The following is a 14867-nucleotide window of genomic DNA, read 5'->3' as shown; positions in this document are numbered from 1 at the left end:
TAGTGTGAAGGTGTGAAGCAGAAATTGGTGTTATGATAGTCAAGCCTTTCTCCTCTTGTGCTGTGTCCAGGTCCGTGTTCTGGTTTTACGTCATTTACCGTTAAAACTCAAAACAAGTTCCATGTGTGCCAAAACTGATGTCCTCGTGCACGCTATCTATGTTAGCCTTTAAAATTAATCTAAAACATAACAACTTCACTTACTTTGACATGTCTTTGCGGTTTCTGCCTCTAAGTAGGAGCAAGTCTAGAAATTGAAGTCTTTCGTCGAGACGCGTCGCGCTGCGTAAGATGCGCGCGCTCGCTGAAAAGTCGTTCCCGACGTACTGCGCCGGAACCACGGCCCTACGTCGGCAAGTGTGCAAGCCAGAGCTTGTTTTCAACAGCTTTTTCTTTTTAAGAACATGAAAGCAGACTGAAAACTCTGTGAAAGATTTTCTTAATTGAATATTCTGAGCAAACTGCTGTCTTTAGCGGTGACAGATAATGTGACGTAGGTACACAACACTTTTAGCATGGATAGCATTCCTTATGAATTTATTATCACATTTTTTATCCAGGAGAGGACAGCCATCAATAATTAGTTTGGAGTAAATTTTTTGCACTTGTGCTGTGTGAAAGATGATATTTCATCAACTGTATGGTACCAGAAGAAATTGCCTGGCATACAAGACTAAATTCTTTAAATCTGATAGGAAATTCAAAAGAACTTATAAAATCATTATAAGAAAGCGGGTTACCATGTTTATCAAATAAGTCAATAATGAAAGATATGCCCTTTGAATGCCAGGAAGGAAGAAAGATGGATTTGTTTTTTATTGTAATGTAGAGGGAGAATAATTACATTTTAAGAGAAACTGTAAACCACCGCATTTTTTAAAGATATTGCAGGGAATGAAATACCATAAAGAATCTTCACCATTAAGCAAACATCTTCTCAACCAATTAATTTTGAAGGTGTTATTGATGTCAATGAAGTTGATGACTTCAAGACCCCCTTCAGACCTATTATTTGAAAGAACGGATTTTTTTTAATCTATACTGTTTTTTACGCCATGTAAAGTTGTCATTAATAGCTTTACAGGTGGACTCTTAAGAGTACAAAGATAAAGCTGGATATACAAAACGAGAGAGACCTTCTGCTTTAGAGAGAAGAACTCTGCCAATGATCTCTTTGAAGCCAGTTGTTGAGAATACTCTTTGTTAAGTTTAACCTACGAAGAAAATTAAGATTTTGGCATGTAATTTGGTTTTTACAGATGTGAATACCTAAATATTTGACAGAATCTTTAACAGGTATACCACGTATGATTTGGTCATTTGATTTATGAAGACAGAGAATTTCACATTTTTTCAAGTTTAATTATAGACCAGAGGCTTGTGAAAAATATTCAATGGATTTAAGAGCAAAAGGAATTTGGTCTTTATCTTTCAAAAACAGTGTAGTGTCATCAGCAAGCTGAGAGATTCTAATTTCCTTATTAAAAATGGAGATGCCTTTCATAAGGGTGTCATTCAGAATACCAATAGACATCAGCTCCACCACCAGAATAAAAAGAAAAGCAGAAATGGGGCATCCCTGTCGAACGCCTCTGTGGATACAAAATCTTTCGGAAGTGTTATGGTTAATAATAATGAAACTGTTAAAATCTTTATACAACATTTTGTTTTCCGCAAGGGAAATTCTACTGGGATGAGTTAATTGATGATGTTAACTGGAAAAAAGCATGGTTGCTGCCTTATAAATTTTGTATCTCTAGTAAGATTAAAGAAATACACTTTAACATTTAACACAAAATCTACCCTTGCAATGCAATGCTATCAAAGTTTATGGATAAGTTTTTCTTCAATATTATGACAGCCTGATGAATGTATAACCTTAATATCTAATAACTATATGATTTTTTTTTTATTATTATCAGTGAATGCACTATGTACTTCGTATTCTCTGCGTGACCAATGTATGTACCTTTTATTTTTATTTCTATTTTTTATTTATTTAACTTATTTTAACTTTTTTTTTACTATTTAGTTCTTGGTGTCATGACATTTATTTCATGAAATCAATTCCTTTTTGTCTGACCTCATGATTGTAATGTTCTTTAATTGTCAATAAAGATTTGTTAAAGAAAAAAGAAAAGTTTTCACTTTGAGCGCAGACTTAATGGGGAAATGTATACTCATACAAATACATTTTGTCCTGGCTAAATATATCAGCCTTGTTCCTAATCATATGTCGTTTATTTCTTTTTCAGCTGATATGTTGTAAGAATTAGAATTTCAAGATAAAATCTGAATTGTAGAATGAGATAATTTTTACACAGGTTTTAAGGTATTATCTTAATCACTTAAAACATAACTTTTTCCCTCACAATAAATACATGTCTTCTTTCCACCCATTAATGCAGGGGGAACACATCCTGGTGGAAATGTGGTCAGTTTTAAAAGTTATACTCTGACATAATTACTATTCTTTCTCTATGATGTGCAATATTTTTTTTCAAACATCACATGCTTTATTTTGCACATCCATCCATCCGTTTTCTATACTCCCTTATATCCGTCAGTTGGGTTGAGAGGGGGCTGGGCGAGAGGCGGGATACACCCTGGACAGGTCGCCAGTCCGTTACAGGGCCACACAGAGACAAACAACCACACACACTCACTCACACTCATTCCTAAGGACAAGTCACTAATTAACCTAACCTGCTTTTGGATGGTGGGAGGAAGCCGGAGCACCTGGAAAGAACCCACGCTTACATGGAGAGAACATGCAAACTCCACACAGAAAGGCCCCAGCTGGGAGTTGAACCTGGAACCCTCTCGCTCTCGCTGTGAGGCGGTGCTAACCACCACACCGCCGTGCAGCCCTATTTTGCACATAATTCAGATAAATTCTTGTAAAAATGTTGAAGTTTTTGTCAGGGTTACTATTTGAGTCACATTTTGTTTGATTCCATTACTTTAAAGCAGTGTTTTAAAAAAAAAATCATGCTTTATTTTACACATATGTGAAATTATGCTTAATTACTCCTGTGAATATGGAGAGATTTGGACCCAAAAAAAACCAGTGGATTTATTATAGTCAATCAAAAAGCCATGCCATGGCAGGAATAACAAAGTACTACACTCAAAAGTAACAAGAAACAAACTCAGGAGAAAAAAACAGCACTGACTTGACTGATGGGTTGAGCTATGACAGCAAACTAAGGCAGGATAGACAAGAATCTGACTCTGAAGGTCTGGCAAAGAACAATGACAGCCAAGGAGCATGAAGGACGATGAAGACACGATCCAGAAAAGGTAAAGCAGATAACTACCTAAAAACACAAAGGCAACTGAACTATTCAAAGAAAATCAGCCGAGTTAATCACAAAATGAAAGCCAGAGAATCTAATCAAAACAAGGTATCAAGCTAAGAAACCAAAAGTAGAACACAAAGAGAGAAGTCACATATAAGGAACCACACCACACAGGAAGGCCCGAGCGAGGACTCAAACCAGGAACCATTTTACTGCTACATTTTCCCTTCGCCAGAGACAGAATTAGCTCTCTGAAAAGAGCTGTGTTTATTATTTTGTTTTAGTTTACACGTCAGATCATATCTAAGTACTCTTGTAAATATGGGGAAGTTTCATATTTCTTTCGACATACTTCAGATCATCAAGTTTCTTCTTTCTTCAATAGAGTTGGAAGAGGGAACTTCTGTCTTTTCTAGTAAAATAGGTTAATTTTATGTGGTTTGACATGTAATTATTTAGATATTTCAACTTTACATGTACATTATAAACAGATAATAACAAAATAATTTAAAGTTTGTGACTGAAGATGTCGTATAACCAAAAGTTCAGTGCGACGTTTGTTTCCAGCTTTCCATCAAATGTGTGCAGGATGCCTAACAGCAGAGCGGTCTGTATAGGCAGTGAGGAGTAACAACTGCCCCACAGATGCTTAAAACACCTACAGATAATTGCTGAATAAAGAGCTATTTTGTGAAAAGTTAAGTGTCGTCTCATATCTATTTGTAAAATAAGTATTTGAAGAATGCATTACAACACATGCTGACTGAAGTCTTTATTGATCCACAGAAGTGCAAAAATGGAGTACAGTTGAAAAGCGTTTCAAAAAATGTTAGGCAAAAAAGATCAAATGTATAAAACGTTACGACTAAAGTAAAAATGACGAATGTGCAAAACCTTGAAGATGTCAGTGATTTGAATAGCAGCAAAATCAGAAGGAAAGCAATATAATGCCAGCACATGATGGAACTGCATGTAATTGGTAATATACTTTGTTTTTGTACAATCATAGTGCAAAAGGGACACATGTATATCAGATTCTGTAAAAAAAACATAAAACTATGTTGCACGATTTCTTTGTTATTTACATAAAGCAGTGATTATGACCACAGGGATTCGATTTATCTTGCTTTTTCGTACCGCATTATCAGTTTTGAAATACTCGACATAATGATGCTAGTGATCAGTTACATTTTAAAATTGGCTTTGTACAAAATGTTTATTCATGAATACACACACACACACACACACACACAGATTGTCAAAGTTGAAGAGAAAGCACAAAAAGCTGAGGCAAATTTGTATTTGTGGTTCAACCACTTAAAATACATGTCTTATCTGATTTCAGTGTGTTTTTCCATCTAACTATCCAGATAAAATGGCGTCTCCATGACAGCTTCCCTTTTCTCTGATGTCTGCAGGCCTTCATTCAGAGAGTCACGGCTCTTCCTCCATGAGTCGATCTCAGAGCTCCAGAGTGCAGCTCTGGCTCTGATGAACTGTGAGACCTCGGTCTCGCTTCCTTTGGCCAGACTGATGCTGTCTTTACAGATGAAGAAGATATCCATGCCGAGGAAGAGAGCATTGAGAGCGATAAAACCAGCTCTGGCTGACTTGGAGGCAGCCAGAGACCCTCTAACTGCGGCTTGACCAACATCTGGGATATCCGAAGCCACCCTGGGTATGTTGCGTAAAGCTTTTCCTTCCTGAGCGATGACTTTACCAGCACTTGCAACGACCTCTTCAGTTTTTAACAGCTTAGCAGCCGAAGTCAGATCAACAAGTGAATCGATGCCTTTTCCAACAGTGCCAACTTTACAAAGCGCCTTGCCTATTCCCACGGCCATACCTATGTTATTGTCTTCCATTTTGGCAACTGTTTGTCTGGTCACCTCCTCCAGACAATCCTGGAGTTTCGTCACGTCCTCCATGAAGCTTTGGAAGACTTCACTGGCTTTATTTTGCTGTGTACGATTGACCCCAACCTCTGTGGCAGTGGTGACGATGCTGTTGACTCCGCTGGTAACTCCCAGCCCAACACCAGTCATCGTCAGAGCCACAGACACTCCTGCTGTAAAAGGAATTAGTGCCAAACCAACAATGGAGAGCACACCTCCAACTGCCCCCACTGAGCTCCCAGCTACACTGGAGATCTTTGCCCCTTTATTCATCCTGTCCAGCTGAACAGCAGTCTCCTCCAGCTGGTTGAGAAACTCTAGCATTCTGGGTTGTCGCTCATCAAACTCTTTAATGAAATCAGAGCAGGATTCCTCCTGGAACAAGAACACCATCCGGAAGTGTGGATCCATCCTGAGAGGATAAAAGAGGAAGTTTTTTCTATAGCTGCAATATTTCAATGATTATACGATGAGGCATTTCGCTTAAATCTCTAAATCCCATTGCCACCCCCTGCACCAACAGCTTTCCCCTCCATTTCACATGGATATGGTGCCGCTTTTCTTTTAGGGATCAAGGAGCAGTGATAAACTGGATACCATCTGGATAGTTTAATGACCAATATCCCAAAAGAAAATGGGCACCCCGTCCCTGCAAAACTGAGGGATAAGGAAGAATTAGAATTGGGCCTAAATGTCACAACAAGAAAAGACAGGTGATCTTCTGAGTCAGTAGTTTATCATCTGGTAACAAAGCATATCTGTGCTGAATGGAAATCCATCCAAGATTTGCTTTTTAAAACCAGCAAATGTATGTTGTTTCATGTGTCAGTCACTCTAAGACATATAGTCAAACACTTACAGTGCTGTAAAACCTTGAGCCACCACTCATGTTTTTACATGTTACCAGGAAAATATGGTTCCCTGTTGCTGGTTCATGCATTGACTTAGGTGCCTTTTATATGCTTGAATGACTCATAAGTCAGAGTGAAGCGGGACTGAACTGAAAACGAGTGAGAAAGTAGCAAACTTTTGACAGACCTTCAGGAAGCCTACAGAACTATTGCTCAAGACCACTTTTAAAGGTTACAATCAAGTGTGGCTCCATGGTAACAAAATATAAAGAAATGAGGGGGTGACTAAGACTTTCTCTCAGTCCCATACCTTGGTAAAACTCACCTGATTTCATCAAGCTGATTAATGTGATCAAACATTCTTTGTATGTCATTTTCAGACAAATCCACACTGAGTTCTATCACAGCTTCACTGGTAATCTTCAGGCAAAAGTCACTGAAGCAGCTGTGAAAGACACAGAATTCATTATACAGGACACTCTATTTCTGCAATGACGCATGTTATTTTGTTAACCTCATGTCAGTTTTACCTTTTCTCCATCTTTTCACAGATGTTCTTAGAGGTCTGAATGTATTTGTCCAGCTGATGTGCCAGCACCTCCACATTCTGAAGTCTGGGAAGGAAGAAGGCTTTTGCTTCCCTTTTAAACTCCAGAAGAAGTGGACAGATGTTTCGTGCAGCTGTGATGACAGCCTGAACGTAATCGTGGCTGATCTCTTCGGGCAGGGATAATACCTGGTTCTCAGTGAACACATGCAGAGAGGTGACAGCCAGCTTTTCCACCGCATCCAGGAAGCAGTCGAGCTTCTCCAAACCTTCCAGAGTGTCATTTAACACTTCATCCAGCTCCTTCTCCAGCTCTGCACGCCTGCTGTCTGCTGTTGGCTGGGCGAACATGTTCTTCACATATTTCCATAAGGCTGTACCTTTGTTCTCTGACTTGGTAACCTCACTAATGTTGAGGTTGAGCTGGTCAACCCTGTCTTTGATGTCCATCATCATCTCCAACTCGGTCTCCCTCCAGAGCATCCATTTAGAGAACATCTCACAGAAACCCCTCACTGTGTGGATGTAGGAGAGGGTATCTGAAGTGTAGCGGCGCAGGGCGTCCTGCAGTTCTGCTCTGTAAAACGGAGCATCACACAGTGGTGAGATAAAAAAAAGAACATTCTTCGATGCCTCCTGTGACACTTTTGTAATGTGTTCTGTACTATTTGGCACAATGTCTGTAAAGAGGAGAGAAAGAGTAGATCTGCTGTGGAAGGAAGACGCAAAAAGCAAACACAAAGCCTCTCTTCATCTCCAGTGCGAGTTAAACACCAGTCATGACTAGAGACAAACAACTGTAGAAAGACACAGTTCACAACACACATACAATGACTTACTTCCATAAAGAAAACAACTTCTGACAAACGGGTAAAAAACTGAAACAAAGAGACCCAAACAAATGCTTTTCCAGCCTGAATTAACAATAAAGTCCAGAATCCACTGAGAGCAGAGGATGTTGCCCCCAGGTTCAGCTACTTCGATCACCATGATGCTATTCTTGATGCCCACGAGAATACATGTCACACAAACAGATCCACAGTGGACGCTACCTGCCTTTCTGACCATTCTTACACACCCTGAACACAAAGATTAACAGAGAGTTGAACGCCAGCCAGAACAAGCAGCTTTCTCTCTGGAGATAAACTGTGTCAAGTGTCAAGTTCCTGGACGTTACAGACTGCCAACAGGAAGTTTGCTGGATAAAGTAAAACTCACCTGTTCAGCTATAAAACCTACTCCGTCCTGGCACCACCTTTTCCAACAGATGGGGCTATTGGTGCACCAGAGCCCACGCTGTCAGACTGAGGAGCCTCCAATAAACCTCTGGAACATCTGCTGCACAGCACAGACTTCGAGATTAGGTTTTAAATGAGTACCCCGTGTGTTTTACCCCAATGTTAATCATAAAGCAACTACCCGCTAATGCTACACTTTAGAATCACAACTCCATACACGTACAAGCTCCTTTGCTCAGTGATGGATCTGAGGATTCCCAAGTGCACGTTCTGCGTCATGCAGTACTTTTTTCATATACAGAAAGATATCTATTCTGAGTTAATTTCATGTAGCACGGTCCTGCACACTGAATCCCGCTGTACATATGCAGATACAATGGCATTAAAGGCACTCCTGAGACAACAGCACGCCTGTAAATACGGAGTACTGAAACTTCTATAATCTGAAGTAGATACGAAGACATATTAACAGCTAAATTAATACATTTAAGAAAATAATACAAGTAAGAAAATCATTTATGCCACAGATATTAATTTTTCCACCTTGCTTTTCAAGTGTATCAATTAAAGTTTGTGTTAATGCTGTTTATTTACTTACAGTTATGAATAAAGCTTAAATGATGAATGCAGTTGAAAATGAAAATGAAAAATTAACGCTCTATACAACTACTATCACATAAATAAATGTTTAACTTGATTTCAGTAGCATTTCTCATACTACAAACATATTAATTAAGCCATTTATACATTTTCCCATCTATTTCAGATCATATCAGTCTCAGTCCTCCATTGCATGTTATTTTAAACTACAGCCTCATATTATTTCTTACTGATGGGACGCACAACTCTCCACTGCAGAGATCTCAACTGGATCATGTTCATTATTTAAACCAGCAGCATCAGGTTTGCACCAAGTTTCAGCTTCATGGCAGAGCCTTAAAAGTTAAAAGCAATCCTCCTTTCCTGTTTTGAACAGGTAGGTACATGAAGATGACACAGCATTTTGTGTGGTGTCGTTCTTGTTTTGCATCCTGCTGCAGATGGTATCTTTCTTTTTGTATCTGATGTTGAAACACACTGAAAGACATGTCATGAACGCCATTTTGACTGACAACATTCAGTTTTAATGCTGAAAGATTTACCTACAAGCAGACTCTTATCAGTATTTACAAGCCAACAACTTATTTTGTTTTAGGTTCAAACTGTTGCAGGTGGAGAAGCACACATGAAGACCCTGCAGCCGTCTTTAATTTGCATTAGTCACACGCTGCTTAGCTTTACAAATCATATCATCTGCTCAGAACAGATATCCTATCACTGCTTTTTAGATTTTTGTTGCAGCAGTTCTCTGATTTGACCTGCAGGCATCACCAAAGCACAAATGCCCACATAAGATTGTTCCTGAGTGACTGATTATAATGCACAGCCTGATCATTTACATGAATTTGCATGTGTAGCAATAACTGTTTAATCTGTTGCATACACGGGGAGAAAATGCAAACTCCACACAGAAAGGCCGCGGTCGGGAATCGAAGCCGGAACTCTGTGAGGCAAAGTTACTGCACACAAATCTGTATGAGTTGCAATATATTCTACATATCTGGGCTTTTATGTTTCACGCCTATTTGGCCTGGAATACCTACGAAGACAAAAGGATTAAAGAGGACCAGTTTTTCATTTTTATGCGCGAGCTCAGAAAGGAAAAGCAGATGGAATCAAGAGCTAAATACTACAATCTGAAAGTAACAGCCTCTGTTATTTATCGAAGTTCAGACCGTTTCCGCACCTTTCTTTTACTGAGCAGGTGAACACATTCAGGTTTTACCTTGTTGCAGACATGTCTGTCCTCAGCTGCTCCGGGACCTCACCTTTACCTGGAAAAGTTTATTATAATATTAATATGATAAAATAATAAAGAAGGGATACTCGATGGACAGTCGATGTATTGCTGTGTTGGAAACTTCGGTCTGAACGTCCAGTGAGAAAGTTTAGTTTCGTTTTTCCATTTCCCTACATCGACCAGCTGCACCACACCCATTTTTTCACAGGAATGCCTTCATAGTCAGTTGAGTTTTGTTTGTTTAGCAGCTTGGTGGCGTAAACAGCGCAGATTCCATCAGCTGTGCGGAACATCCCAACCTTTCTAAGCCCTAAACACCAATCATCCGAGCTGCCACATCTCAGACAACCAATCACTACAGAGCATTCCTCTCACTTCCTCAGTTCAACCGATCTATTACAACGTCAACAGCAACGCGCTGTCATTTTTTCAGTGCCGGTTTCCTGAAAATGCATTCACGGGCTGTAGGAAAAACTCACTTTGTTTATATTTCTGTAGGGATGCCGCCGCTGAAATACGACAAAAAGCATCTGTCCCCTTTGTACACCGTACACCTGCCACTGCATTTGATTTATTGAATTAAAATGAGGGACTGTGATTAATTTCCTTCAGTTTACTGTACATTTTACTCTGCTTTATTTACCTTTTTTCTAAACGTAATTATGTACAGTTTATCTGAAAGCATTTTGTTTCCTCTGTGTAAATTGATTCGCTTAGAAAGAGACAAGAAAAGAGACAATTAGCAACGAAAGAGACAAAAAAACAACTGAATATACAAAATGATCAAAACGCAATACAATGAAATGGAGGCAAGGGAGTGTAAAATGACAGCAGAAAGGATTAAAAGCTAAAAGCAAACATGAGAGCGAAAAGGACCTAAAAGAAAAAGAAAATATACATAGTGCTGAAAGTCAGGGAAGTAAAGCAAACAAAAAAAATCAGTACAAAGTGATAAAGAAACAAACAAAACGAAAGCAGTGTGACAGTGACATTAAAATCAGCTGTGATTGATGCTTTCAGTCACACTCACAGAAGGTACCTGTGTGTGTTTGTGCCCTGAGGACAATACAGCCGTCTGCTCAGCCTGTTCAGCATACTGCCTGTTCAGCACCTATAAGAAGCCTTCCCTTTGGAACCGGAGCTAAGACTCCCCTCAGAAACTCAGCTTATAACCATGTGGCTCAACAAAAGTTCTTAAACTACTTCCTTCTTGCGTCCACAGGATGAAGATATATCTCTATCACTCGTACTTTGGTCTCTACCATCTCTTGAGGTCATCCATGCACAATATGTTTATCACCAAAGAGTCTCAACTGTGTCTGTGTTTCATTTGGTGCTGAGCAGCTTGTGTACCGAGATCTTACAGTGGTATTTCTATAAAAAAGAAAACACTTAAAACAACAGTAAGGGAGCTATAAAAATGAAAGAAACAGCAAACTTGTAGCTGGACAACTAACCAGCAGGCTGAAATTCACCTTAAAGCTCCAAAGAGCTGAGAAGAACTGTAAATTCTTCTTAAACTATTTTGAGCTGCTGGTCTCTTTGTACATGTGGTTTCATCATGCCATGATCTTAAGAGCTCCCTAAGGCCATAAGAAGAGAGATGGAACCTTATAAGTCTAATAAGCGATTTGAATACATGTAAAAAGAAAATCATTCCATTGCAAGGAAAGTTGTCCAGAAATGTTTTCATTTTCAAAACCTGGCCGTTCATTGAGGATTCTCCACTTCGGCAAAATCAGGACTAAGAGCAGAAAATTTCCTAAAAAAGTCTTATAGGATCTGCCAGCACTTCTCAGCTGTTGGTGCAAAAGTGCATCATTTTGACCTGCATGCCAGGAGAAGTCTTTCCTGTGTCAAAATAGCGTTTAAGCTGAACAGTAGAACATAGAGGCCAAGACGAAGCCTTTTGGAGGAATGTACTGTGGTTAGATTATTCACTGATAGAGCTGTTTGACTAAGGCCTCACAAATTTTATACATAATTTTTTATTTTTTATGGTAAGAACGTCACTCCACAGTACCAGTATTATTAATGTTTGGACTTTTTTTAATTCAACCTTGAATTAAAATAAAGAGTGACTGGAGATAATCTGGGACCAGCCGTCTGAAGGTTGGAGTTGAACTGAAGGCGGAGCTTTTAACAGGACCTTCAGCAAACTAACAAATCCACCAAAAGTGGTTCAAAAAGAAGAAATGGAGGGTGATTGAATGGCTCAGATTTAAAACATCGTGGAACTGTTGTGGGGTTATCAAAAAGGGGCAAAACAGGAGAAAAAAAACTATTTGTAACTGAAAAAAGTGCATGAAAGAGTGGCTACAGATGTCAAAATTATTACATGTGCATTATCACACACGCAGAATTAAAAATGCATGTTAAAACACAGGTAATGCAGTTCTACCTGAAGCAAGGTGAGCTTCTCTCAGAGCTTTTTGCTGAGACTGTCAGAAAAGCACGCGGAAACTGAACCAGAACTGAACCCAGGGGCTGTCATCTTTAAGGAGCAGCTGCAGCATGCATGTAGTGGAGCTGGACGAAGGACTGAGAGTGTGTGTATGTGTGCGTGTGTGTGCGTGTGTGTGTGTGCTGGCAGCACAGGGACATTCATGTCAAAATGCTCACTCAGCTGCACTCAGCTCAGCATAGACACCCGGGGATCAGGGCGGAAACGCTGCTGACACGGCAGTGTCCTCACACACGAGACGCTGTGAAACATCGGCAGAACACACAGCCGCACCGGAGGAAAGTAACTTAGTGCATAACTAAGGTGTAGCTTTGAGATCTTTTCATGCTACTTCACACCTCTTCCTGCAACAATTTTGTGACTGAAATTGAATTTTCCCTGCATCTGCTTCATGCATTTTTATTAATAATATGATTCAGATTAATCATAAATTATGATTTAAAAAAATGATTATGAGGGATCGTGTGGATTGAGATATTTCATCAATTCAAGGGTATTCATGGGCTATCTTTCTGAGATGCTATACACATTCCAATTAATCTCTGACACTATTTGTAATTATCTCAAAGGGAAGGTTCAGACTCAGTACAGAATCCAGATCTCTAATTGTGTTCATAAGCACCTTTTGCCACATCTCTGTCAGTCACACAGGTTAAGTGACTTTGACTTTGAACGTGGCATTGTTGTCGGTGCCAGACAGTAACTCAAATAAGCACTAAAACAGTTATATCAGTGAATAATCTAACCCCTTCAGGGTCTCTTGATTAAAGCAAATTAACCGAAATGTAACCTTCTAACACAAAATTAGCTTTTTAGGCAAGATTAATGTGTGCACGTTCTATATGTGCGCACCTTCTGTAAATGTGTCAAATTTAATGCGTTAACGGCTATATAGATCTAGATCTATTTATCTATATGTGTGTGTGTATATAAATATTTACAATAAATGAATTCATTTTTGACAGCCCTTGTATATACATATATATATATATATATATATAGATATATACATCCCTTTATGATGGCTACTTCCAGCAGGATAATACATCATGTCACAAAGCTCATATCTTCTCAAACTGGTTCCTTGAACATGAAAATGAGTTCACTGTACTCCAATGACAGTCACCAGATCTCAATCTAACAGAGCATGTGGTATGTGGTGAAACGGGAAATTGGCGTCATAGAATGGAAAACAAACAAACAAAAAAAAACTTTATTCATCCCTCAGTGGGGGGAATTCAAATAGAGGTGCAGCCAACAAATCTGCAGCAACTGTGTGATGCTATCATGTCAATATGGACCAAAATCTCTGAGGAATGTTTCCAACACCTTGTTGAAAGTATGCCACAAATAATTGAGGCAGTTCTGAAGGCAAAAGGGCGACCAACCTTTTACTCGCAAGGTGTACCTAATAAAGTGGACGGTGAGTGTGTAGTTTTTGCCGTGTATTAAGTCAGTAGAGATTAACTAGGAGTTACTTTGAATGTTTTATTGGGAAAATGTAGCCCATTACATCATCTTATCAACATGCCACGTACAGAGTCATACCAACTTCATTTTGGACAGCAGGTGTCAGTGAGTGTTACTATGGAAATGCAAACCAGGATTCAGAGTTAACCGGGATCTTGAATTGGCAAACGCTTCAGTCATAAATGAGCCATCAATACATTTTTTTATATTAATCTTTGGGCAATGTAGAGTGGAGTGGCTGCTTTCACCAACACTTTTAAGGCTAGTTATGTTTATGCATTTAGCAGATGCTTTTATCCAAAGCCACTTACAAATGAAGATATAACAAGCTATATAAAAAGCTAACAATAAACTACATAGAAGGAACTCACTAGTCCGACTCTGTCAGAGGTGACAGAATAGAGATAGAGGATAGAGGATAGAGGAAAGTACTGAAAGATAAAGTGCAGAGATAGAGGGTTTAGGGAAGTACAAGGTAAATTAGGTAAGTTTAGTTATAAACTAGTTATCTAGGTAATAAACAATGAATCCTTTCAGTATCTCTCAGCATTTGTAAATTTTATACACATTAGAGATCATATTTCACAGATTATAACTGAAATTGTACACGTTTTAATACTTTCTTTAGTTGTCCTTTAAAATATTTTCAGAAATTTCTGAACTTCTACCCCTTCGAACTGTGCTGTCGGATTTGCCTTCATGATTGAAAGAGATGTTTCAACTCCAGAGACCAGAGTGCCCATGGGTGCTTCTTCTCCCAGAAATCCCTCTAATCAGGTTCAATTACTGAAAACAGAAGAAAAATGTTCAAAGTCCGACCACCTTTAAGAAAGACCCCCCCCCCCCTTCTTTTACTCCAGAGCATATAAAAACACTCCCTGAGCCAAAGCGCAAGGGGCGTGCTAACAAGCCCACAATTAGGGCTGGATTTACAGCCTGCTGGGTGAATGTCAGATTGGCATAAAGAGTCCACGTGGACCATCGCAGCTACAGTCCTGGGACCTGATTTGAGCACCCTCTTCGCCTGTCAGTGATAATTGTTTAATGAAAGCGAACAGTGTCCCAAATCCAGGCAGAGAAGAAGAATCAGAGAGGTCTTTAGTCAGAGCTCAAGGTCTCTCTTTAGGGAAAAGTGATGGAATCTGCAGGAGAAGCTCTGCTGCTCTCAGAGTTTACCGTTTTCTACTGTAGAACGAAAGAGCGGCGTTAAATAACTCAACCTAGAGGTTCCTGTTTTGAGACCAGGTCATATCTGATTGCA

The 14867-nt window shown here is 39.3% G+C and overlaps 1 protein-coding gene across 1 annotated transcript; it reads right to left on the bottom strand.

Annotated features, from left to right (window-relative positions):
• Positions 1–4121: 4121 nt before the first annotated feature.
• Positions 4122–9814, bottom strand: apol (apolipoprotein L). Its single transcript, XM_072369174.1, has 4 exons — positions 9658–9814; positions 6578–7171; positions 6373–6492; positions 4122–5608 (listed from the first exon to the last, which is right to left on the bottom strand). Exons 1-4 carry the CDS (start codon positions 9669–9671, stop codon positions 4660–4662), a joined length of 1677 nt encoding a protein of 558 aa, XP_072225275.1. The 5' UTR covers positions 9672–9814; the 3' UTR covers positions 4122–4659.
• Between the last annotated feature and the right edge of the window lie 5053 nt (positions 9815–14867).

This window comes from Leuresthes tenuis, unplaced genomic scaffold, assembly GCF_036924035.1.
Source record: "Leuresthes tenuis unplaced genomic scaffold, fLeuTen1.0.hap1 SCAF_17, whole genome shotgun sequence".
NCBI lineage: Eukaryota > Metazoa > Chordata > Actinopteri > Atheriniformes > Atherinopsidae > Leuresthes > Leuresthes tenuis.
Note: the sequence above shows the minus strand (reverse complement) of the source record. Positions and strands in the feature narration are given on the sequence as shown.